General features: G+C 45.4%; 1 protein-coding gene and 3 non-coding genes across 5 annotated transcripts in view; all 4 read right to left on the bottom strand.

The window, feature by feature from the left end:
* Positions 1-4,752: 4,752 nt before the first annotated feature.
* On the bottom strand, positions 4,753-4,824 carry TRNAE-CUC (transfer RNA glutamic acid (anticodon CUC)). The gene has a single exon. It is a non-coding gene; the product is annotated as a tRNA-Glu (tRNA).
* A 191-nt stretch (positions 4,825-5,015) lies between these two features.
* On the bottom strand, positions 5,016-5,088 carry TRNAV-CAC (transfer RNA valine (anticodon CAC)). The gene has a single exon. It is a non-coding gene; the product is annotated as a tRNA-Val (tRNA).
* A 1,107-nt stretch (positions 5,089-6,195) lies between these two features.
* On the bottom strand, positions 6,196-6,268 carry TRNAK-CUU (transfer RNA lysine (anticodon CUU)). The gene has a single exon. It is a non-coding gene; the product is annotated as a tRNA-Lys (tRNA).
* A 1,896-nt stretch (positions 6,269-8,164) lies between these two features.
* Positions 8,165-26,284, bottom strand: part of LOC136612834 (hepatic lectin-like) — a 31,175-nt gene continuing 13,055 nt past the window's right edge. The window contains exons 1-7 of one of the 2 annotated variants that reach the window (XM_066593541.1): positions 21,905-22,052; positions 21,302-21,409; positions 15,572-15,634; positions 14,099-14,146; positions 11,687-11,835; positions 9,891-10,003; positions 8,165-8,994 (exon numbers count right to left, since the gene is read on the bottom strand). In XM_066593541.1, coding sequence (XP_066449638.1) covers positions 8,862-8,994; positions 9,891-10,003; positions 11,687-11,835; positions 14,099-14,146; positions 15,572-15,634; positions 21,302-21,409; positions 21,905-21,989 — 699 coding nt within the window. In that variant the 5' untranslated portion in view covers positions 21,990-22,052 and the 3' untranslated portion in view covers positions 8,165-8,861. Of the gene's footprint in view, positions 8,995-9,890; positions 10,004-11,686; positions 11,836-14,098; positions 14,147-15,571; positions 15,635-21,301; positions 21,410-21,904; positions 22,053-26,284 lie in introns of those variants that run through there. The other variant, XM_066593542.1, reaches the window with a different exon arrangement.

Genomic DNA, 26,284 nt, shown 5'->3' with positions numbered 1-26,284 from the left:
TGTATGTTCCACCCAACGGCTATTTTATTTAGCCCGCAAGGGGGAAGCAGCGGCCTACAAAATCTCATTCAGGTAGGTAGGTTCAGTTCTTGGAGGTTGGGGAATGCTTATGGGCAAGGCCTTATGTCTCATCCCAACTCGATTATTCAATTCTAAGCGCAAAAGAATTAGCGTCCAAATTTTACGTACGGAATTTAATTCTCTCACTTCCCAATGTCATAGAAACTTGAAATTTGCACGAGCATTGATTATGTCATAAATAGGAAAAGTTAATGGGTCCCAACTCGATTATTCAATTCAAAGCGCCAAAGAATTAGCGTTCAAATTTTACGTACGGAATCTAATTCTCTTATTTCCTGATGTCATAGATAGATAGATAAATAGATAGATAGATAGATAGATAGATAGATAGATAGATAGATAGACTGTACGCAATAACCCAGATAGATAGATAGATAGACTGTATGCAATAACCCAGATAGATAGATAGATAGATAGATAGACTGTATGCAATAACCCTGATAGATAGATAGATAGATAGATAGATAGATAGATAGATAGATAGATAGATAGATAGATAGATAGACTGTATGCAATAACCCTGATAGATAGATAGATAGATAGACTGTATGCAATAACCCAGATAGATAGATAGATAGATAGATAGATAGATAGATAGATAGATAGATAGATAGATAGATAGACTGTATGCAATGACACGTACAGCTTGGAACCATAAATACTAGAGCACGCCAGCCATTTACAGTCAGTCTCCATTGGAGTTGGAAGTGGGCAAACATGTACTAGACTATCTTCCCAAGAAGCCACAGCAGCCGGATAAATTGTATGTTCCACCCAACGGCTATTTTATTCAGCCTGCAAGGGGGAAGCAGCGGCCTACAAAACCTCAGTGGTCGCTGCTGCCGTCATCTAGATATATAAAAACGAATGTATGTATGTATGTCTGTCTTCGCAGCAACGCGCGACGGGTACGCTAGTCTATATATATAAAATTGAATGTATGTCTGTATGCGTGCGTGCGTGTCTGTTTGTCCTTTATGCGCTACTACACCATTCATCCGATCGCCATGAAACTTTGGGAAGTTGTTGAGTACACTCCTGGGAAGATTATAGGCATAGTACAACTATCCTACGATAAATGGCGCGCGCGCGAGCATCGTCGAAAGTTACAACCCCCCCACGTAGATCGAATAAGTAAGCCACCTGCTATTGTGATGTCATCACTGATGTCATCAACATCGGACGCCCTTGAACATGCCCCAACATGTTCTATAAAGCTGCATTGTGATGTCATTAAGGCTCTATTATGACACGTACAGCTTGGAACCACTAGAGCACGCCAGCCAATTACCATTGGAGTTGGAAGTGGGTAAACAAGTACTAGGATATCTTCCTAAGAAGCCACAGCAGCCGGATAAATTGTATGGTCCACCCAACGGCTATTTTATTCAGCCCGCAAGGGGGAAGCAGCGGCCTACAAAATTTCATTCAGGTAGGTAGGTTCAGTTCTTGGAGGTTGGGGAATGCTTATGGGCAAGGCCTGATGTCTCATCCCAACTCGATTATTCAATTCTAAGCGCAAAAGAATTAGCGTCCAAATTTTACGTACAGAATTTAATTCTCTCACTTCCCAATGTCATAGAAACTTGAAATTTGGCACGGGCATTGATTATGTCATAAATAGGAAAAGTTAATGGGTCCCAACTTGATTATTCAATTCAAAGCGCCAAAGAATTAGCGTTCAAATTTTACGTACGGAATCTAATTCTCTCATTTCCTGATGTCATAGATAGATAGATAGACTGTATGCAATAACCCAGATAGATAGATAGATAGATAGATAGATAGATAGATAGATAGATAGATAGATAGATAGATAGATAGATAGACTGTATGCAATAACCCTGATAGATAGATAGATAATAGATAGACAGATAGACTGTATGCAATGACACGTACAGCTTGAAACCATAAATACTAGAGCACGCCAGCCATTTACAGTCAGTCTCCATTGGAGTTGGAAGTGGGCAAACATGTACTAGGCTATCTTCCCAAGAAGCCACAGCAGCCGGATAAATTGGATGTTCCACACAACGGCTATTTTATTCAGCCTGCAAGGGGGAAGCAGCGGCCTACAAAATCTCAGTGGTCGCTGCTGCCGTCATCTAGATATATAAAAACGAATGTATGTATGTCTGTCTGTCTTCGCAGCAACGCGCGACGGGTACGCTAGTTTATAATAAAAGAACCTAAATAATAAAACAAAAATACATATTTGGTACCGTTGTATCTGTAAAAGTCCGATCCATCAAAGTAATACATTATTTACCCCGCATGGTGAACATCGTCAGAAAAAAGATGAAGAACACCAGAATTGTGCTTTTTTGGTCACCCTGTCTCCAAGAAAAAATGTAATAAAAAGCTATCAAAAAGTCGTATGCATTCACAAATGGTACTAACGGAAACTGCAGGACGTCCCGCAAGAAATGAGTCCTCGCACAACTGTGTTGACGGAAAAATAAAAAAAGCTATGGCCGTCTGAAAATGGCAACAGAAAATAAATTCAAAAAATTAAATATCTTTGAAAAAAATTAAAGTACTAAAAGTAGTACAGCGAAAAATAGATATAAGTTTGGTATCGTAATAATCGTGCTGACCCGGATGAAAAATGTAACTTTTGTTGCAGTGTTTACGCCGTAGAAACAAGATGCACTCAAAGATGGTGGAATTTCAATCCCCTTAGAATTTTTTAAAAGGTTTTCAGTACCTTATATGGTATCATTAAAAAATACAATTCGTCCTGCAAAAAAACAGCCTCAGACAGCGACGGCGACGGAGAAATAAAAGAGTTACGATTTTTTAAAAGGTGGTAGGAAAAAGCGAAAATGAAAAAAAATGGCCACGTCCTTAAGGGGTTAAACTTAGAATTTTATCATTATTATTACCATTATCGGATGGAACACGTGAAGAAACTCACCTACGTGAATACACCCTAAGGCCCCCCGCACACAGGCGCTATTGCAGTTACTATGCACGTTTTCGCTGCTGGTGCTTACAATAGCTTCAATGGTAAATGATTGATGAGGACTAGAGTTGAGTGAGTATACTTGCTAAGGCACATTACTCGAGCGAGTAGTGCCTTAGCCGAGTATTTCCCGCTCGTCTCTAAAGATTCGGGGGCCGGCGGCGGGTGACAGGTGAGTTGCAGCGGGGAGCAGGGGGAAAAGAGGGAGAGAGATCTCCCCTCCGTTCCTCCCCGCTCTCCCCCGCCGCTCCCCGCCGGACCCCGAATCTTTAGAGACGAGCAGGGAGATACTCGGCTAAGGCACTACTCGCTCAAGTAATGTGCCTTAGCGAGTATACTCGCTCATCTCTACTCCTCATCAATGACGCGATGCTGCGTCCGAAAACGAAAATAAAAAGAAAATGCGGCAAAGTGCCGTGATTTAAATGATTGAATTTAAATTTTTCTTCAGATGACTAAATTTGCATTAAATATACTTGCCCGATGCGCAGAGAAAAAAAACCCTTCGCTGTCAGTGGGTTCGCCCTCATGTATGTGTTGAGCACGTGCGGAAAAAAATAGGACCTGCTCTATCTTTCTGGGTGTTTGTGCACCAAGTTCCCCATAGAAGTCTATAGGGGGTGCGCAAATGTGCAATGCGCTGCACAATTCCGTGAAAAAAAGAACACATCTGGACCTCATTAGGTTAAAGGGGTTTTCCAGGAAAATACTATTGATGACCAATCATCAGCTGTCAGCGCCGCAATAACACAGAGGTCGGCACGGAAGCCTCTGCGCCGCCCTCCGTGTAGTGGCTGGCGCTTGTAACTGCAGGCACGGCTCTCATCGAAATCAGCTGATCTCAGCTGATCGGTCGGGGTCCCGAGCGACAGAGCGTATTGTCACACAAACTAGCGAAAAGTCTTTTTCTTTTCAACGGTTCAAATTTCGCGTTAACTCCCCCCCCCCCCAAAAAAAAAAAAAGAGACGAAAGTTAGGGCAAGTCCTATCTTTTCTCACATGTAACAATATCGCGCACAGATCACGATAGCGAAAAGGAAACCACGAAAATCAAGTTTTGTTTCGTCACGGCTGTGTGTTTAAACCCTAAGGGTGGGTTCACACAGGGCGTATTCCCGTCGGAAATCTCGCGGTTTGGCCGCAGCAAAAACCGTGAGATTTCCGCCGGGAGAACCGCCGCGGAAAAAGCCGCGGCGGCTTTGAAGCGGCTCGGCAGCTCGCTTTTCCGTTGCGGCCGGCGCTCCCATAGAGGAGAGCGCGGCCACGACGAAAGTAAACAAAAAAGTAAAAGTAAACAGACATGCGGCATCTTTTGAAACCGCGGCATGCTTTTCAATGGTTTCCTTCAGATTTGCGATGTTCTCACTCATGCAAAGTTGCGTGAAAAAAAATCCTATCTATCTGTGTTTTGCTCTTTTTTATCGCCCATGTTTCCCTATGGAGCCTTTGTTCTAACATTAGAAAGCCCAATAGTTTTTTGAGTGAGGAAAAACACACGAGAAAAGCTTAGTTGGCGCTCAGATATTTTAAGAGCAAAATTGCGATATTGCCGTGATATTGCGATTGCCAGTGTGAAGGAGCCCTAAGAAAAATACTGCACTTGTATTATTAAAGCTGAGGAGCTAAAAGTGTCCGCAAGAGGCCAAATAGAACTTCATGAACATACAACATCTATCAATGAATTTTAAAAAGTAGCAAAATTGTGCTTCCCTGACCGGGAATCGAACCCGGGCCGCGGCGGTGAGAGCGCCGAATCCTAACCACTAGACCACCAGGGAGCTTGTTCTGTACTCTTGTTGAATCGATATGAGTACAATTTCTCAGCACGATCGCTGCATCTGTTATAAAGGTTTTCGCTGTAAGTACAAGACATTCAGTACAACGCAGCGGTCCGACCGTTACAAGAACATGTCACCACCAGCTCGGGTGATTAAAATGATACAATGTGACAGAAATAATTAACAAAAGCTGTTTCTGCCCGGTTTCGAACCGGGGACCTTTCGCGTGTGAGGCGAACGTGATAACCACTACACTACAGAAACCTTGGTGATTCAGGCACAGCAGTTAACATAGACCAAAGTATCAGCCTCTGTGCCTGTCTTTCCCACGTACAGCTGTCTGCAGCCGCAGCTCCAGCGCACCAGCCAATGAGAGGTTGCTTTTTGAGGGCAAGCCCTAATGTAATATCATGTGGGGGACAGGATAGCATTGAAATCAATGGCTTTGTTTCGCCCCGTGATTTTCACGGCCACATGACGGGACTAAAACCCGGAATCTGTAGAAGCCCTGATACACGTTGACTATTATCGATGAATATTGGCGTATAGCGCGGTAATTTTTTTTAGAGCTCAAGTCTTAAATTGCATCAAATTTAAAAATGGCGCACGGACTGGTAAATTGGGCACAGTTTATGCTGCACGAAAAATAGGAAATATGCTCTAAACATGCACCCATTTTCACATAGCAGTGATGCGCCAATTTGTATTCCGCGATGTTTTGCACCACAAATTAAATTTTGTTTTATCTACTAGTATTAAAAAAAAGGACTCAGCGCTCTAATTACCGATTTTACCACGGAAAATGGCAAAAACATGAAAAGAAAAACCATCCATTTAGTTTGTTTTGCGCCACAAAATGCGCCAATTTCTTCGTAGCACTACTATGTGTGTCAAAATTGCGCCAGCTGGCATTCGGAAAGACGTTTTGCTGCAAAAATGATATTCTGCATCATCTACGGATATTAAATAGTCAACAGTCAAAATAATGATAATAAAACAAAAAAGGGGCAAAAATCAAGAAAAAATAAATTATCCATGTAGTTGGATTTGCGCAAAAAAATGAGCCGAATTTCTCTTAGGTTTTAGTTTGCGCCACTTTCTTGTAGTAACGCTTCATAAATGTGTTGGGAAGATAGGCAGAAGTTACCCAGAGAACATTGGAGATCTTGTCAGATCTTTTTCTTCTTTTTGGCCAAAATATTTTTACGTTTATCTAAATTTCTGCGCACCGTAATTCTGGCGCAGTTTTATACACCAACCGTTTGAAGACATTCATAAATAAGGGCCAACGTTCTCTTCCAATTAGAATGTAAAATGAATGGCAGACACTTCAATGAAGATGTTAAATAGTGCAAGGAGGCAAAAACAACTCGCCCAACGTGGGGCTCGAACCCACGACCCTGAGATTAAGAGTCTCATGCTCTACCGACTGAGCTAGCCGGGCTTTCTGAGATGCCCATCTTTCTAGCAGGGGTTCTCACTAGGGGTTCACCAAAGTGGAAACTAATTCTAAAGCCTGCAGTAATAGGATTTTCACAACCGCAACGGCAGATAAAGGGTTAAACGTCATCTTGTAAGACCAACAACTTCTTCTAAATTATAGGTAAATTACCCAAATCTCTGTGTTGATCTTATCGGCGTATTCGGTCTTACGGACTGTCAGCTAATACAGAAAATACAATATTTCTGACACCCATAGTGGCCGCAGTATTGATAGTGACCCCATAACAGTTCCAATAGTAATAGTGACCCCCCACACACACAGTGGCCCCAGTAGTAACAGTATACCCTATATTGGCCCCAGTAGTAATAATGACCCCCACAGTAGTCCCAGGGATGCTGCCCAGCCAGAGGCCAGTAGAAACCCTATATTGGCCTCTTGGCCGGGCAGCATCCCTACTAGCTGTCCACACACCCCGCCTGGAGCCACGGTTCGGCGGCAGCCACTGCTGAATTTGTGATCGATGACCTCTCACCTCAGCGCAGATGTCTGTGGTCACAAACTCTGCTCTGCGCCGCCAGATCGGAGCTGCAGGTGGGGTGAGTAGAGGCAGCGCCCGCCAGGATACATTGGGGTCAGAGCGGAAGCCACTGCTCCAACCCCTGTGTAGTGGCCGGCACTTGTAATTACAGGTGCAGCTATGCTTGTAATTGTAGACAGGGCTCCTATTGATTTCAATGAGAGATGCACCTGCAATTATGAGCACCAAACACTACACAGGGGTTAGAGCGGTGGCTTCTGCGCCAAATATGGTGTATCACATCTTGCATCACAAGCTAGAGGAGGTCCAACAAGGTACTAGAGCCTCCATGCTCACCCATATCACATATTGTATTTAAGCTAGAGGAGGCCCAACAGGGTACTAGAGCTGGTATTAGTGTATCTTGACACCACCGGAAGCTAGGGGTTTGACAGGGGGAATGCCCCTCTCACACCCCCAGCTCCCGATAGGGTCAAAGCAGGCAGGCAGGTCCTAGCAGCACAGTGTGCATAGATGTGTGCCAGCGCTGCAGCCTTAGGCTGAGGGTTTGTGGTCTTCTTAGCCTTACAGTATGAGGTGTAAATGCTGCCATGTTAGCGCAGTAACATGGCATCATTAACATGTAATAATGTAAGGCTAAGAAGACCACAAACCCTCAGCCTAAGGCTGCGATAACTGTCACCTGAGCAGCCGCCCCCGCCTCTGGCCCCTTCGGCAGCTGAGTGGTGTTTTTTCCTTTTTTCTTTTCTCCAGCAGCCGGATGTCACCTACGTGCTGGCCGCTGCAACTATGTGCTCCCTGACAAGCTTCCCCGCTCACCGATCGCAATAGTACCTCAGTCGCCACTTCTGCTGCGGCAGCTGTTTGGACAGCAACTGTCTGTCAGCTCTGACCCGGCCGACACCGCCGCCGCATCGTGTCTGCTTACTCACCGCTGCTTTCCCGCTCACAGGAAGCCAGTCTGCTCTCACGCTCACCAATGCCATTCCGCTCCCCCGCTGAATCAGTAGTGGTGTTCTAGGACCTACTCGGCTATCAGCTGTGCAGCCAATCACAACAGGGGGCGTCACCTTCCCTGTCAATCTTGACTCCACCAGGAGTACCTGGTGGCGTCAAGATACACTAATACCACTAGAGCCTCCGTGTTCGCCCGTATGCAAGCTAGAAACGGTCCAACGGGGTCCTACAGCCTCCATGTTTGCCTATATCACATCTTGTAACCAAGCTAGAGGCGGCCCAACAGGGTACTAGAGCCTCCATGCCCATTGTATCATGTGTTACAAGGGCAGAGAAGGGAGGGGGGGGGGGCATGATGGACCTTATATATGTTATATATATAAAAACAAGACGTCCGTGGATTCCAGAATAATAACAGCATTTATTTGAATTTCATGGATAAAAACCATCTTCCAAAATTCTGCTTATATATTTCGAACAGAGTTCTTATTCACAGCATGCTAGGGATCGGTGATTGAAGGTGATTTTGGCGCAAACCCATTTATTACCGTTGCCGCACTTCACAACAGCGCCAGTTACTTAATCCAATGTTCTCGAGAAAAACCCTCGCTGGTTTGCCAATCCACCATTCATTATGGAGCACAGATGGAAATGTGTGCAGTCCATTATATGCTACTTGGGGCCACTGCTCTTTTTTTAGGGTAGTGTTGAGCGGCCCCCTTGTCTGCAGGGCCCTTATACAGATAAGACTGGAGATATGTTGTGTCAGCCCGGGGGCAGAGGCTGGTTATATGGCAGATATGTGTTTATCATTACAGGCTTATATGTCGGTGTATACTCTAGATATAGGAAGGATATGGAGAGGTTCCACTACAGGTAATATTAATCTGGGGTATTATGTAATACAGAAAACAACAATTAACAAGATCAGGGATTCTATCGGCATAGAAGAGGGTCCCAACGCGCATCGGATTCTACAACTATATCAGCATAGAAGGAGCGAGGTCGAAACAATACATAATGGTATAATCAGTGGTATGATAACTCCTCTAATGAGTGCAGATATGTAGAATGCCTGTCCTTGAGGACAAAGGAAGTTCAGAGTTTCTTCTCGCAGATGGCAAAATTGTTCCTATCATTGCAGTTTTTGTCGTTCCACTTTCCTTCCATCCAAGTATGGGCGCAGTCATCAGCCTTTTCACTATTAGTGGGCTTATCTGTCATCCAGGCCCTGCAACAAAATGGCACAAGAAAAGTGAGTATTAGGGCTTCTTCAGACAAACGCCATTTACTCATGTTTTGCGGCCGTTGAAAAGGGAGGGGGGAAAGTTTAGCAGTGGAGGGCACTAGAACAATGAAGGTAATGACTGCGGGGATTCCCTTCGTCCCCAGGGGATGCCCTCTATCTTTTATTAGCTATCCACAGGCGATAAAAGTCTTGTCAGTGGGGGGTCTCACCCCTAAGACCCACACCAATCCTAAGAACAGGGACCTTGTGACCCCCTCGTTTCACCAGCCAGCAGTGATGTGAAGATTGAATGGGGCAGCGGTTGCACATGTGTGGTGCCTCTTCATTCATTTAAATAGGGCTGGCGGAAAAAGCTGAGTCCTAGCGGTTGCTTATCTTCGACAGTCCCATTGAAGATGAATGGAGAAGAACCAATCATGTGCATCTACCGCTCTACTCAATCTCCTCCTGATTGCAGCGGGTGCATTGAGTGAGCAAAAGAGGGGGACATCTGATTGGTGGGGGTCTTCCCCCGAACTATCCTGAGAACGGAGGTTCTGTTACCTATCTAAGTCAATTTTAGGATAAGCCCTTTTATGACTTTTGCAGGTTCAATCCCTGCATGGTTCAGGTAGCCGGCTCTAAGTTGACTCAGCCTTCCATCCTTCTGAGGTCGGTAAAATGAGTACCCAGCTTGCTGGGGGGGTAAAAAGATGACTGAGGAAGACAATGGCAAACCACCCCGCAAAAACAGTCTGCCGGGAAAATGTCATATTGTGACGTCACCCTAGGAGTCGGTCCTGACTCGGTGCTTGCACCAGGGGACTTCACCTACTTTACCATTAATGGCTTATCCTGAGGATAGTACTCATAGGTAATCAGTGCATTAGAAATCTTACTTATATGATGATTCATAAGGAGTTCCATCAACCCATGTCCATTTATTTTCTTCCTCGATGTCATTTAGACCAATCCAGTAAGGCATGTTCCCCGATATTTTACTGATAAATTTCTGTAGGAGAAAATTTAAAAAAATAAAGGGTCAATCGACGCAAATCTGTGATTACATTTCACTTATAGCCCATTTACATGTAACAATTGTTGTGCGGAATTCATTGAAATGAATGAAACTGTGCGATCACGTTACGTCTAAACATGAAGCCATCGGGTGCCATTTGTTTGCTTTTTGCTCACGTTCAACCAGCATAAAAATCATTCACTCACTTCTCGTTACGTCTAAACGCTTTCCGCTCAGTGCTTCACATAGGATATGAGGCACTTAGCGAGAAGTGACCGATTCTCAGAGATGATCTGCCCGGCTAAGCATTCTGTGCGAGCGCGAACAACTAGCGGTGACGTCACTCGCTTGTGCGCTAGTTTAAATGAGAGTCGTCCCATGTAAATGGGGCATTAGCTGCAAGAGGGTGTTGGAGAGGCCCCCGACAACAGAGCGGCCAGTAATCTACAGTAAGAATACCCTGCTGGACATCTTCCGACATCGGAGGAAAGGGTTAAATACTGTTGGCAGTGTTTGTATTAATACTGTGCCCCTTGGAGCTAAATGATCCCTGCTGACCTAGTAACCAGGGTATGGTATTTATTAGAGGGCAGTATCCACCCTCTGGCAGAATGAGCCAGGAGAGAGATATTGAGAGTTCACAGGATGGAAGTCAGTCCTATTGAGTGGCTTTCCATTTTGAGACAGAGGGTCCCAAGAGGGGAACCTTGCTGTATAATGTTCATATGGAGACATGAACAGGGTATGCTATATTGGCACAAGCCCTTTAAAGAGCAATTGCTCTCACTTTTGATATGTCACAGAGAGATGTCAAAAGTTTTGATCATTGGAGGTCCTGCTGCTGATCGCTAGAACAAAGGGACTGCAGGGCTTATCCAAGCTCTGTGCTACTTTAGTCATCTTCTTTACTTGCCGGCTTCTCCCAGCAGCTGAAGATGGGTGCAGAGAGGTTTATAGACCTCCATGGGACATCCTTCAGCTGCCAGGAGGATCTGGCAAGTAACAAAGACTCTTGAGTAGCCTGCTTGTTCTAGTGATCAAAAGTTTTGACATGTCTCTATGCCAAGCCAAAAGTTAGTTAAAATGTGGTCTTTAAAGAGATGATACCTCATTTCTAGAAGGTAGTTGAGCAAATCTGTGAAAGTTAGTGGAGTAGCAGTCATAAGGACTCATAGAAGTGAAGAGCTGACCTATGCAAAGTGACTGGTGCGATCACCTAGGTGGGGTAAGATATGGCAGGGAATATCCTCCCACAGCAGCACTGTTGGACGGATTAAACTTTGGGTACAACCTAACTGATGGACCTGTTGGAGTAGCTTGTGGTCCTCGGTCACGGTCAAGTGCTACTCGAAAACAGTTCCTGTAGTTGAGTATGTACAGCAACTGTCAAGTATACTGTGCCACTAAGTGCAATCTGCAACCACCATGGGGGTGGATGATTGGGGAAATTAGTTGGAATGTTTTTCAATCTGACAACTTTCACGTTGATCTTAAGGAGCCCAGGGTGGTAAGGCGCACTCTGAAACCCTGAATAAGGACCAAGTCAGCATGTTCCACTTCTATTTTTGTTCATTATAATCTATAGATCGGCTGCACTGAAAAGGCAAAGACAGATGTGACACGGGAATATCGTTTTTGAAGTGTTAAAGATGGTTTGATTTTTAATAGACACCTCACCTGCTCATTTTCGGTAGTAATTACAACTAAGTCCGCGCTCTTGCCTATGCACGTGCTCCTGGCTCTGTTCCAGCTACTCTCCTTGGTGTTTGTGAAGAAGTAGCAGTGGCCCTCGAACAGTTGCCAACCGGTCTCACAGATGCCCCTCTCTGAAATACATTAAGATAATGTGATGTTCTGAAATAGCATTGTGTAAAGTTACAGGCCCAAAGCCTGAGACCTCACTACTGAATGGGTTCTATTTCCATGCACGTTTTGTGTCCATCTCGGTACACATAAAACTCACGCAATAAAACCGGTCTGTAAATGCGGCCTTAAAGGGATTCTGTCACCAGGTTCATGACATTTGACTGATTGTTCCTAGATGTTAGTGGTAAATGCTATGGTTCACCATCATCAAGAAGAAAACATAAGAAACAAGGCATACAGTAGGTATGGTGTATCCTACTATATGAATATCAGACTTCTATCACCTATCCTACAGATAGGTGACAAAAGCTCATTTTGGTAAAACCTCTTGAAAGGGATTCTGTCACCATGTTCATGAAGTTAGACTAAGAGCTGAGCTCCGAGTCATAGAGGTGGGCCGTGCGGCTTCTCTTGTAGTGGCCCAGAGTTAGTGGGGCCCCTCCATAATGTTATATGTCTGTCTCATGCTATTGTCCTGTCAGTATGTTGTCTGTAGTATGCATCAGATTTATGTGTATCTGCAGTTCTGAATGGGTTAATGTCTGCGTTATGTCTGGAAAATGTATCATTGTGTAAGTCATGTGACTATGTTTTGTATATATGTATGTGTTTGCAAGAAAATGAGAGAGTCTTCTTTCAGGAGTCAGTCTAGAGAAGCAGTTGGTAACAGTCTAGTCTGAAAGTAAGTGAGCCCCACAGGCACTGATCGGTCTGTGTGAGGAGAGAATGGAGGAAGACGAGCGATTCCCTTCTGCTTGGCCTGGGCCCAGTCTACCCAGGATATGCCGGTGCTACCACTAAGCGCTCAGAAAGAGAAGGACCGCTGCTTGGCGAGAGCGAAGTACAACTAACATGAGTATGGACCGGTAGAGAGTGAGAGAGAGAAAGAGTCGCCAATAGTGGGATCGCACAGATAACTTAGACTGTGGATCATCCGAGATACCCCGAGAATCCTCCCTGTTACACCACTCTGAGTTCTTGTATCTGTGCCAAGTCTGTTGATGTGTTTTGGACTTTAACAAGTTGCCGTAAACGGACATTACCGACCGTTCCCAGTTTTGTCCAGAAAGTTCCCTGTGTGTGGACTACTTTATTTCATCAAGCTTCACCGCAGAGGACGGAATGGTGGTGTTACGTGTAACAAATGGACTACAGGTGACCTCTGGTTACTTTCCCGGTGATCTTCCCCAGCAGTAACTTGGTCGGGTCCCAAGCTACCTCCAGGGAAGGAGATGATAGAACCCCGTGACAAAGCCTTTCTCTACCAGGCTATCTCCTCAGCTATGGGCCCGCTCCTAGGATGCTGCACTCTCCACCTGCAACATGCAGAGTGACAGCTGTCTCTCTATACAGAGAAGGGGAGAGAGCTGTCAGTCTGCATGATGTGGGTGGGGAGAAGCCGACACAGCTCATCTCCGAGTCACAGAGGTGGGCCGCGCTGCCTTCTCCCTACTCACACATGTAGAGTGACAGCTGTCTCCCTATACACAAAATGGGAGAGAGCTGTCAGTCCGCATGATGTGGGTGGGGAGTAGCTGGCACGGCTCAGCTCTAAGTCAAACTTCATGAACCCGGTGATAGAATTCCTTTAAAGAAATTGTACCAAAATCAACTTTTATCACCTATCCATAGGGCAAACAGACATGAACCAGGTGTCCATCAACCAATTGGACGGGTGGATCAGACAGACGAGCAAACAGACGAACTAATAGACAGACTGATGGACAGACGGACGGAAGAACTGACGAAATACATCATGGCATGCGCACATCAACATGACAGATGAACAGAGCTCAGAACAAACAGATAGCACATGAAACGGACAGACTGAGCACTGGAAGAAAGACATAGGAAGAATGACCAGCGCTCATGTCAGGGCGGATCGGATTATATAGCATAATGATATCTCTGATTGGTCAACCAGGGGATCCACCTCCCAGACAACCAATGAGCATGCACTGCCAGGGATGATGCAGCTTATAAGAAAAGGGAGGAACCCTAAGGTATTGCCAATAGCCGACACCAGGTGCTTCTGCAGTGACGGTACGCTGCAACACTCCTTCTCTTATACATCCACAGGAGCCATTGTACTTAAAAGGAAAGCTGATTGGCTGGCTGAAATATGACAAAAGTGATGAAACAGATGGACAATCCAGACAGACAGTCAAATCCCAAAGGGACAGTTATATATGTGGCACATGGATAGACCTGCCACTTCCTTACTTTTTGCAGTTTTCTCTACTTCGCTCATTTTTTCTAGCAAAAGATTAACTGCAATAGAGTTAAAAACAGAAGATCACCTTACACTGATTATGATGCGGATTTCTATAAAATCATAAGTCAACCTGATGAAGAGGCTTAAAGGGGCTTTTCAAACAAAACCTGATCACCCCGCCCGTAGTTAGTGCAGTGGGCTGGACGTGTATCATAGGAGACGAGGGTGGAAGTGGCCTAGCTGGCTGTACTCCCATTGAAATCAATGGAAGCTGAAGCAGCTATTACACTTGTGGCCCCAGGGATGGGCATGGAAGGGTAATAGCCATTTCAGCTCCCGTTAATTTTAATGGCAGTGAAGCCAGCTAGGCCAATTCCACTCCCGTCTTCTATGACTCATGTCCAGCTCACTGTACTGACAGTGGGTTGGGCGATCAGGTGATCGCCAGGGATCCCATGCATCGGGTCGGCAGCTATTAACTATTGATGACTTATCCTGAGGTAATCAATAGTTTTTGCCTGGAAAATGCCTTTAAAACAGACCATGGGCATTTCATAAGGCCCATTTAAACACAACGATTATCGCTCAAAATTTGCTCAAAAGCCGTCTTTTGAGCAATAATCGTTGTGTCTAACTGCACTGACATCATGCAGTCCTCGTTAAGCAGTCGCTGATCGTTGTCTTTCAGTGTGCTGAAAGGCAATGATCAGCCTTATCAGGAGTTCACAGCGGGATACCACTGGTACTATTGTTTGGACCGATTTAGTTATGAACCCATCCTTGCAGATCACATACACCCATACAGGCTGATTGTCTTCCCTGGGGCAGATGTTGTAGCAAGGCAATGCAACAGAAATGTCCAACAGTGGTTAGAAGAGCATGACCAAGACTTCCAGGTACTTCCCCAGCCCCCTGATTCACCAGACCTGAACCCAACTGAGAATCTGTGGGGCCACTTCGATCGTCGTGTTCTCTCTATGGATTCTCCACCATGCCTTCCAGCAACTGTGGATGAGCTGCAGTCAGCATGGCTCCAGATACAACCTACCGGCACCTTACTGAGTCACTCCCAGCCCATCTAGCCTGTGGGGCACACGGCGGTTACTCTGGATATTGGCTGGTGGTCATAATAATTTGACACAACTCTGTATATTCTACTTCTTGACAGGTGCCATTGTAACAAGATCAATATTATTCACTCCCCCTTCACGGGTTTCAAACTTATGGCTTATTGGTGCAGAAGTCAACGAGTTATCTCCTGACACCAGATGTCTATGTCCGTGTGGCTACTGTAAAGCTTTTTTGTGAACGGCTGTTTACAGAGCTGAGAAGCGGCTCACCCAAGATGGCAGAAAAAAATATCTGTATATATATATATATATATATATATATCAGTATATGGCTTTACTTAGCAAGAAATGATGCTACAGTTCATTTAAGACAACCTACTGTATTATGTAAGGAGGACAACGGCATCTTACCGGTAATGTTCACGCTGCGAATGTCATCCTTGGTGGACAGCTCTTTACTTTCTAGTTTGGGCTCTGAGAATAAAAATTATCCAATTAAAAGCAGTTATTTATGAGCCCCCTGACAACCAATCTGATGACGGCTTTTGCTTTCTGACCTGCTTAAGAAAACCTGGCATCTGATTGGTTGTGGAAGGTAACACCCCCGCTTTACTTTGCACTTTTTTATGCCTATCAAGTTCAACCAGGAGGAGGAAAAGGATGCAAAAAGGAAAAAAAAAAACATTTCTCACCTCAAGTGGCAATTAGACTTGTTAAAGAATTTGTAATATATGAATAAATTAACCCCTTAGTGACGAGCATATTTTTTGCCTTAGGCCTCGTTCAGACAATCGTGGTTTACATGCTGCTACAACAGCGTGTATACGACGCTGCTGACATGCAGGAAATCTGCGGTGAACAGGCTGACCCGTGCTCCCATTCACATGTCTATGCTGCCGTGGCTCCCGTAGGTGCCAATGGTCAGCACCCTGGACAGCGGTGCAGCACAGAGCTGACAGGTGAGTCAGCACTCGCTGTCCTATCTTTTTAACCAGCGCAGACTCAGCGCTGGTAAAAAAGATCTATGTGAGTGCTTCCACAGCAACCTATTGGTTGCTATAGAAGCGTGGAATACCCGCTGTTGTAGCAGCGTGTAATCCACACTCGTCTGAACGAGGCCTTAAGGACCAAGCGATTTTCATTTTCAAATTGCAAGAGCCGTAACTCGTTGATGCAGCCACACGAGGCTCCACTCTGGGGTACATGTAATGCATTGAATAACTGGTATTACTTTTTTGGGGGGTAGAGACGCAAGACGCCCCAGAATATCTGCAATTGTTTTTAGGTTTTGATTTCATACTATTCACTATCCAGTAAGAATAGCCTGATCACGTTCTTATCTGGATCGGCTCAATTAATGCGATGTGACGTTATAGAGATTTATTCATTGAATGAATACATTTTGCACCTTGCACAACAAAAATATTATTTTTTAAGACAAACAATTGAATCTACATTGCTACTATGTGTTGCCTATTTAACCTTTTTTTTTGGGGGGAGGGGTATATTTTATCCATTTAACATGGGCTTTTGTGAGGAAAATGTGTATTCACTGTAGTTGCTAATAATTGTGGCAAGTAAGGGGTTAAACTGCTAGGATCTGAGGTTTCTCTATTCCTGGCAGTTAGAGCAGGAGCCGGGCTGTCAGTAGTCAGCCAAGCCCCCGCCTAAAAAAGTTGTACGTGCAAGATTAAGGCCTCATGTCCACTGGCAAAATCGAATTGCGGATTCCGCTGCGGTTTTCCGCCGCGGAATCCGCATTCGATTTTGCCCATAGGGATCCATTAGCCATCCGCGGTCAATTAAATTGTAATTTGCACCTGCTGATGGCATTGTAATGGATTTGCGTTTTCTCCCGCATGTGAGACAAAACGCAGCATGCTCCATCTTCTGCGGGTCTCCTGCGTGGACGGCTCCCGCAGGCTTCCATAGAAGCCTAAGGGAGCCGTCCGGTCCCGCGGTACACCCGCAGCTGAATTTCTGTTCTCCGGCGCAGGAGAGCAGGAGTTCAGAGAGGAAAAAAAAAAAAGAGTGCACGGCGCATGCGCGCGGCACGCTGCCGGCGTGTCGAGCACATCCGCCGGGCTCAGAGAAAGAAGATCCGGCCGCGACGGACAGGAACCCGCAGCGTCCGGCCAGGTAAGAAAAATCTTTTTTTTTAGGCCTTATGTCCCCGAGAAAGGAGGGACCCGCTGCGGGATTCTGCTTGGAGAATCCTCGCGGGCCCAAATTTCCTAGTGGACATGAGGTCTAAAGCCCTTAAAGGGGTTGTCCCGCGAAACAAAGTAGGTCTATACACTTCTGTATGGCCATATTAATGCACTTTGTAATGTACATTGTGCATTAATTATGAGCCATACAGAAGTTATCAAAAGTTATTCACTTACCTGCTCCGTTGCTGGCGTCCTCGTCTCCATGGTGCCGTCTAATTTTCAGCGTCTAATGGCCAAATTAGACGCGCTTGCGCAGTCCGGGTCTTCTTCTCTTCTCAATGGGGCTCCGTGTAGCTCCGCCCCGTCACATGCCGATTCCAGCCAATCAGGAGGCTGGAATCGGCAATGGACCGCACAGAAGCCCTGCGGTCCACCGAGGGAAAAGATCCCGGCGGCCATCTTCAGCAGGTAAGTAAGAAGTCACCGGAGCGCGGGGATTCAGGTAAGCACTGTGCGGTGTTCTTTTTTAACCCCTGCATCGGGGTTGTCTCGCGCCGAACAGGGGGGGGGGGGGTTGAAAAAAAACAAAACCCGTTTCGGCGCGGGACAACCCCTTTAAGTAAAATCAGTAAAAAGGCGTATTGGCTGACAATAAGCGGTTAAGTTGCTATAAAAACTCTTATTCTATCAGTATCTTCGGCTGGCCGATAGATCAGAAGAGTTAGCGCTCAGACTTCAAAAATTCTTATTGTCCGTTAGTCATGTTTTTTGAAAGATGAAAGACAAGTTACCCTTTACAAGTTCAAAGTTCAGCAAAATTATATTTTTATTTTAAAAAATGTAGCCTCCACCTCCGTCTGTCAGCGGCTGCGCCATCCTGAAGCTGCATCGCGCCACCCCCCGTGACAACTGCGCAAAACTACTTGTCCCCTGCAGCCTTGGGAACAGAGCCATGTGATCCCACGGAAACAACATGCTGAGGCCGCGGTAAGACAGTTGGGGATGTTTTCAGCACTCCGTGAACTTCCTCTCTGGACAGTCAATCGTTGGATGTTTTTGTTCTACGGTAGCTGATAACACGGATCAGGCTCTGGAAACGGTCCAACAACTTCCAGTCATCCAACAGGGGGCGCTGGAGGAATGGTTTCCTTCTTACATCAGATCTTATATACTATATTTTCTTTCACGGGGAGAGCTATTTTGCAGAACCCAGCGAAGATAGTTCACTATCATTACTAATTCAATGATTATGACGTAAAACTCCAGTTTTTGAGACTTTTTGTCCAAAATGTCAAGCATTAAAAGTCAGGGCATTGTGCCATACACTCCTGCCTCCTTTGCTCCTGTTTGCTGAACTTAGCAACAATGCTTTGACTCAATGATTCTGACTCAAATGACAAGCGTTTGGAAGTCGAGTATGGAGGCGGGAGGGGTTGTATTTTTCAATGGTGCCTTATGATGTACTGAAAAACTTTAAAAAAACTTTTATGGAAAAAAAATCTGAAATTCTGTCATCTTTAGGGGGGAGGAGGGGGGGGTCTTGTTTCTACAGTGTACACACTGCAGCAAAAATGATATGCTACCTGTATTCTGTGGGTCGGTATGATTACTACCGTACCAAATTTACATTGTTTTGTTTTTTGCTCCACTACTCTAAAAAAAAATATCTTGGGGAAAAAAAAAAAAAAATTCTGCCGCCATCTTGTGACCGCCAGAACTTTATTATTTTTTCGTAGACATAGTTGTGCGAGGGCAATTCAGAGGTTGTGGGGTTTTTTTGGGGGGGGGGGCGGTGATAACTGTGCGGAGTAAGTAATGCATTACTTTGATAGATCGGGCTTTTATTGAAAAAGTGATACCAAATATGTTTTGTTTTTCATTGAGATGGTTTGGTCGCTCCTACGGTATAATGTACTAACACAGTCGTACATTATACTGCGATCTGTTAGGCTATCACATCACACCACAGGAATGGCTTGATAGGCAATCTGCAATGGCAGCCTTGGAGGCTTTCAGAAGGCCCCCAGCTGCCATGGCAACCGAACAGCACCCCACAATCTCATTGCAGGGGGGCTGTTTAGGACCCTGAACTCTGATCAGGGCATTTAAATGCCACTGTCAGAATTGTCATTTAAAGGGCTAATAGCCACAATCAGTGGAAGTGCTGATCACAGCTGTTGCAGGTGGCTGTCAGCTAGAAGAAACAGCCAGCACCCGCATTGTATGGAGCGGGATCCCGATCCCCCAACTTACCAGCCTCAGACCTCCATGGCGTAACTGTACATCATGAAGAGTTAAGTGGTTGATATGGTTGCACTGCATTTGAAAGCCTTTTAGATTGGTGGGGGTCTGATGATTGGGACCCCCACTGATCCTGAAAAAGTGGTTCTGATACATCCTAAAGTAGGGCAGCAGCATTTGCACAAGCACTCTGCCACTCCAGTCATCTCAATGGCACAAAGACAGCCGAGCAGAAGGAACTCATCAGTTTTTGGTGGTCCAATTGAAACGAATGGAGCAAAGATGTTCATGTGCGACCACCGCTCCCCTCACTTTAGGATGCGCAGGAACCCCATTCTAAGGGTTCTCGGGAGATCTGAAGATTTCCTGCAGACAGGGATAATTTTCAAGCATAGAACAACCCTTTTGAGCTCTGTTCTCGTTATGGGAACAGGTTTGGCCGTGTGCTGGGGAAGCTCCCGGCTCGTATGCTGAACTTGGCAATGGGTTCCCACTGACCTGCTGGAAGCTGAAAGAGTGTCCTTTTAGCCTCCGCTAGTATGTGCAGAAATACTTATGGGCTGAGAGAAGCTGACCTGCTGAGTCTGGGGAGGTAAGTCTTATACTAACTTCCCTGATGTTCCCCTGATGTCAGCGCTGGAAGCCACCGCTGGATATATTGAGCAGCGCTGATGAGTAGTCCATCCATCATTAAATTAATTGGGCGGACTGCTTAGCAGCACTTCTGAATGCAGTGAGCGGCCGCTCCAGCACTGGCACCGAATGACAGGGAAGGTGAGTGTAACACTTACATCCCCGGACTCAGCGGGTCACTTACTTCCAGCCAATAAGCTTAGCTCATAAGAATAAAAATAGGTGACAGATTCCCTTTAAACTCCATTCATTTTGGAAAATACATACAGTACTGTGTGAAAAAATACTGCAAAGTAATATTTTTTTTTCAAAAATAGAAGACGTCTGATTGACTCCAAATGTATTCTGCAGGAGGACAACAACCCCAAACATCGACCAATGCCATGAAGAAGTATCTTCAGTGTAAAGAAGAACAAGGAGTCTTGGAAGTAATGATTCGGCCCCACAGAGCCCGGATCTCATCATCATGCAGCCTGACTGGGATTACATGAAGAGACAGAAGGATTGGAGCGAGCCGACATCCACAGATCTGTGCTTAGTTCTCCAAGATGTTTGGAACAACCTCCCTGCTGAGTTCCTTCAAAAACTGTGTGCAAGTGTCCCTAGAAGAACTGATGCTGTTTTGAAGGCAGAGGACGGTCCCACCAATTAATGATATGATTTAGATTTTTCTTTTGTTCATTCACTTTGTATTTTTATGACACCCGCCTAATACTTTTGCACAGTGCTGAGCATGAACCTTATTTAAACTCCATAAAAATCCCTTTAATGGACCAGTAAGAAACTCCTTACACATCCCCGTGTGACATCGGTGCAGTCAGGAGTGCATTATGGAGGGGGGGGGGGGAGTAGTAATTGCATCCAGACTTTGGCGCCTGCAGGGACCTAACGGACGCTCTGACATAAGAGACACTAATATAAATGGCACATGGTAGATGGGGGGCTCTGTTACAGATTTTGCATTTGGGGTGATGACATTTTAAATTACACCTCTGATTCAACCCAAGGGGAGCAGTACATTTACAACGTGCATAGTTATGAAGACCTTGTATAAAGTAACAGGAAGGTGAATAGCAGAAACGTTATAACTATTTATGCAAGAAGAGCTACTAACTGTTTGAATGGACAGTTGCAAAGAGGGCAATAACCAGGATGAATGAGAGTGCCAGCAGTCCATAGGTGATGATCACCGGTCTTTCTCTGAAGTATGACCACATTCTTTCTGTAAACAGACAGAAAAAGTGACAGAACATAGAAGACAGACAGATAGATAGATAGATAGATAGATAGATAGATAGATAGATAGATAGATAGATAGATAGATACCCTGTTTCCCTGAAAATAAGACATACCCTGAAAATAAGACATAGCATGATTTTCCAGAATTTTTGAGAATACAAAATGATTTTTCAGGCTTTTTGAGGATGCTTGAAATATAAGCCCTACTCCAAAATTAAGCCCTGCTAACAGTTAATTAAAAAAAGTCAATTTAAATAGTGTCCAGGCAGCTATACATGTAAAAAAGTTAAACCTTTTTGAACAAAAATTAATATAAGACACTGTCTTATTTTCGGAGAAACACGATAGATAGATAGATAGATAGATAGATAGATAGATAGATAGATAGATAGATAGATAGATATTATTGAGAAGGCTATGTGATCATTTTCTTATATTATACCTGTACAGTATGAAGGTAAAGAACTAACTGCATTACCTGATTTCAGTTTGTCTGTCAGCTTCTCCTGGTTTGCGCTGTACTCAGAGTTCATTATTGGAAATAAAATGCTGACTATTTGCATTGACTGTTTTTATACTCCAATTTGCTGAATCAGTAGGAAGTGATGAGATACGATGTATTTACTGGAACTGCAGAAAGTAACTTTTTTTCTCTGCCCTGTAAGTCACAGACGACCACATAACCTGTTTGTGACAATCATGGGGTTCCTCATCATGCATTATGAAAATCTTAAACCAAACTTTCCCTCCAGACGTCTCTATAATAAAACGATTTATTAATAAAAAAAAATAAATAAAAAACAATTACACTGCTTATAAGCAATAATACACCGCAGGGCCATGCGGCAAATCACTGCAATAATAAGCAATTTCTTGGTCTTCAAAGTAATATCTGGTGTTACTACACGGCACATTATTGCTGATTAGTGGTGTAATGGTTTTATGTGTTTTTATTTGTTTTAAGAACTATATTTTTATTGATAAATAGTTCTATTATTGAGATGCCTGGAGAGTCGTTTTTTGTGTGAGCGCTTGTAATTTCTGTTGTGTGGATATCAGACTCACTGAGCACTAAACATCTCAACTCTATGTGAGGTTATGTTGGACTGCCCTTTACTTTCGTTGTATGCACGCTTTGTCAAAACAATCCCGCCCCTAGAAGAAGTAATTTTGCTGCAAGACTCGTCCTGCAGTTCCATCTCAGGCAGATCTGTAAATGATGAGAGTTGTGGTGATTAGATGGACGGTCTTGTCACTGGAGGTCCTAAAAGTGTGAGTAGTGACCTCTTCTTCCGCTTGTGTACAGCTTGTTGACTACTAGACGCCTCTACAACGCAGAGAAGAGCTTTCACCCTGTTACCAGAGTCTGAGAGGGGCGCATTATTGGGATGTGAGAAGCTGGATGGTCGTATTGATGAATTGTCCCCCACCGGCCGTTCTGACCAGACTGTTAGGAGGTGTTGGGACCAGTGGATGTGGGAGGGCACACAAGGTGACCAGGCTCTGGACGCCCCGACAGACCACCAGTAGAGAAGAGCATCTGACCATACTGTTAGGAGGTGTTGGGACCAGTGGATGTGTGAGGGCACACAAGGCGACCGGTCTCAGGACACCCCAACACACCACCAGAAGAGAGGAGCGTCCAACAAACACCAATAGCTACAACTGTTTAGTTGCCCACCATCCAGAGACAGGGGGCGCCATCATTACAGCCCTGTGTCTGTCAGTACCATTTCCAGGTGCTTGGCTGAAGGACATTTGGACTCACGGTGCCCATTACATGTACTGCCTTTGCAGCGTCCGAGGAGCAGGCCCTCAGCCGAGGAGACAGCGAGGTAGAGAGATAACCTTGTCACAGGGCTCTACTGTTTCCTCCCTAAGAGTAGCTCAGGACCCAACCTCGTTACGCCTGGGGGAGATCACAGGGACAGTAACCATTGTTACCTGTAGTCCAATTTGTCACTCGTGACGCCAACATTCTATCCTCTGCAGTGGACTCCTCCGGGGAGTTTTGCATGTAAAGGAGTTTACATACAAAGTGTACTTTTCTGAACAGGAACCGGGAACATTCGGTTCGGCTTGCTTACTTAACAAGTATCAATAACAACAGTCCAACAGTTCTTACAGTAGTGATGCAGGGAGGATTCATGGGGATTCTACATTCCCAGTTATCTGTAGGTATTAACTCTCCCGGTAACTCTATTTCTCTCCCCTGCCGGTCACTCACACTTCTCTCGCTTACCAGCAGTTCCTCTCACTCTCTCCAGACTCATGCGGTATGCACGCTTTTCTCATAGTCCGCGTACACTTGCTCCTTTTAGAGATGGAGGCTAAGGCTATGCCTAGGCAGGAACAACGGACCACCTCTCAGACTCTTCCAGGTTCTCTCACTCAGGCCTGACTCCTACAACGTCTCTCTCTCTCTGGCCCGGACCACAGCAGTCCGACAGCCTTCGTTGGGCAGACAGAGCCGGACCGTCTGACCAGTCAACCAGACCGGGAACCTCAACTCCCTCACACATCATGTGACCATCCTTTTATACCAAAGTAGACAAAATGATACATTTTTCAGACATAACCCATTCATGCCTGCAATCATCCAATACACATATACCTGATACATCCCACAAGCAAGACACTGACATGAGACATACATAAAACATTCATAAATTATGGAGGGAACCCCATTAACTCTGGGCCACTACAGTTCCCCCGTACTTGAGAAAAGCCGACCCTGGAGCTTCCTTAAAACGGAGTGCAAATATCCAAGATTGGAATTCCTTAGAGCTCTGGCTTATTATCACCAGAGAACTATTTATCATAGTTTAGAAGAGTGTACGGCAGAACCGTACTCAGAGTTAAACCCATCCTGGTATACTCAGACTACCTGGGATCTCACTTCCTGCGTGCAGTTATAATTTATGACAGCGTGTAGAGAAATGGATTGGCCTGTCACAAGAACAAATAATGCTAGGCTGGCGGAACCTCAGGATTCACTAGCATGACTATGGGGCCCTTTCATAATTCTTCTCTCCACAGACTAAAGTTGAGATACATCACTGCAAACTGACATGCAGATAGAAAAAGGGTGACTGGAAGATTTTTTTGAAATGAGGGCAAGTGGCATGAACATCACTTCCCTATGACTGATGATGGGTGATAGCTTAAAGGAGATGTCCCGAGGCAGCAAGTGGGTCTATACACTTCTGTATGGCCATAATAATGCACTTTGTAATGTACATTGTGCATTAATTATGAGCCATACAGAAGTTATAAAAAGTTTTATACTTACCTGCTCCGTTGCTAGCGTCCTCGTCTCCATGGTGCCGACTAATTTTTGGCCTCCGATGGCCAAATTAGCCGCGCTTGCGCAGTCCGGGTCTTCAGCAGTCTTCTATGGAGCCGCTCGTGCCAGAGAGCGGCTCCGTGTAGCTCCGCCCCGTCACGTGCCGATTCCAGCCAATCAGGAGGCTGGAATCGGCAGTGGACCGCACAGAAGAGCTGCGGTCCACGAAGACGGAGGATCCCGGCGGCCATCTTCAGCAGGTGAGTATGAAGACGCCGGACCGCCGGGATTCAGGTAAGCGCTGTGCGGGTGGTTTTTTTAACCCCTGCATCGGGGTTGTCTCGCGGCGAACGGGGGGGGGGGTTAAAAAAAAAAAAACCCGTTTCGGCGCGGGACATCTCCTTTAAGTCAATATTCCCAACTGAGCTGACTAGATATGATAATAAGGCCGTGCCTCCTGGAACAGTCAAGACACTTAGCTCACTCTGGAGCAATTAATGAATTCATAAATGCTGGAGGGGACCCCATAAACTCTGGGCCACTACCCCTTCGACACCCACCTTCGCTTCAATTTGCAGTGGTGTTGTGTATAATAAAACTGGACTGCTGCTGAATGGAACCGGTTTGTCTTCAACGATGAATCCAGATTTAGTTTGGTCACCGACAACGGATGTGTTCGTGTCTAGAGACCTAAGAGTGAGCACCTCAATCCTGCCTTTGCTGTGGAGAGGCACACGGCTCCCACTGCTGGTGTGATGGTTTGGGGGGCCATCGCGTATGACAGTTGGTCACCCCCAGTAGTGGTACGAGGGAGAATGATAGCTCAGCGATATGTTCAGGACATCCTGCAGCCGCATGTGTTCTTCTCATGGTGGCTTCCAAGAAGCATTTTCTATCAGGAAAATGCTTGGCCACACACACAAGGGGGTCACAGGAGCCTCCACAACATTGTCACGCTTCCGTGGCTGCCCGGTCACCAGATTTATCACCAATAGAACATGAATGGGACCATCTGGGATGCCAACTTCCAAAGCCTATGGGTCTAGCACAATCTATAGGCTCAGTTACAGCAAATGTGAAGCAATATGTCACAGGATACCCTACATGACCTGTATGCCTCCATGCCTGCCTGTATCACATCTTGTGTCCAAGCTAGAGATGGCCCAACAGAGTACTACAGCCTCCATGCCCGCTCATATCACATCTTATATCCAAGCTAGAGGTGGTACAACAGGGTACTAGAGCTTCCATGCTTGCCTGTATCACATCATGTACCCAAGCTAGAGGCAGCTCAACAGGGTACTTGAACCTCCATGCCTGCCCATATCATATCCTGTATCCAAGCTAAAGGCAGTACAACAGGGTACTAGAGCCTCCATGCCTGCCCACATTAAATCTTGAATCCAAAGTAGAAGCGGTACAACAGGGTACTAGAGCCTCCATGCCCTCCCAATATCACATCTTGCATCCAAGCTGAGGCAGTACAACAGGGTACTAGAGCCTCCATGCCCACCTGTATCATATCTTGTATCCAAGCTGAGGTGGTACAACAGGGTACTAGAGCCTCCATGC

The sequence above is a fragment of the Eleutherodactylus coqui genome, chromosome 2 (genome assembly GCF_035609145.1).
Source record: "Eleutherodactylus coqui strain aEleCoq1 chromosome 2, aEleCoq1.hap1, whole genome shotgun sequence".
NCBI classification, from domain to species: Eukaryota; Metazoa; Chordata; class Amphibia; order Anura; family Eleutherodactylidae; genus Eleutherodactylus; species Eleutherodactylus coqui.
This window is presented reverse-complemented; position numbering and strand designations above follow the sequence as displayed.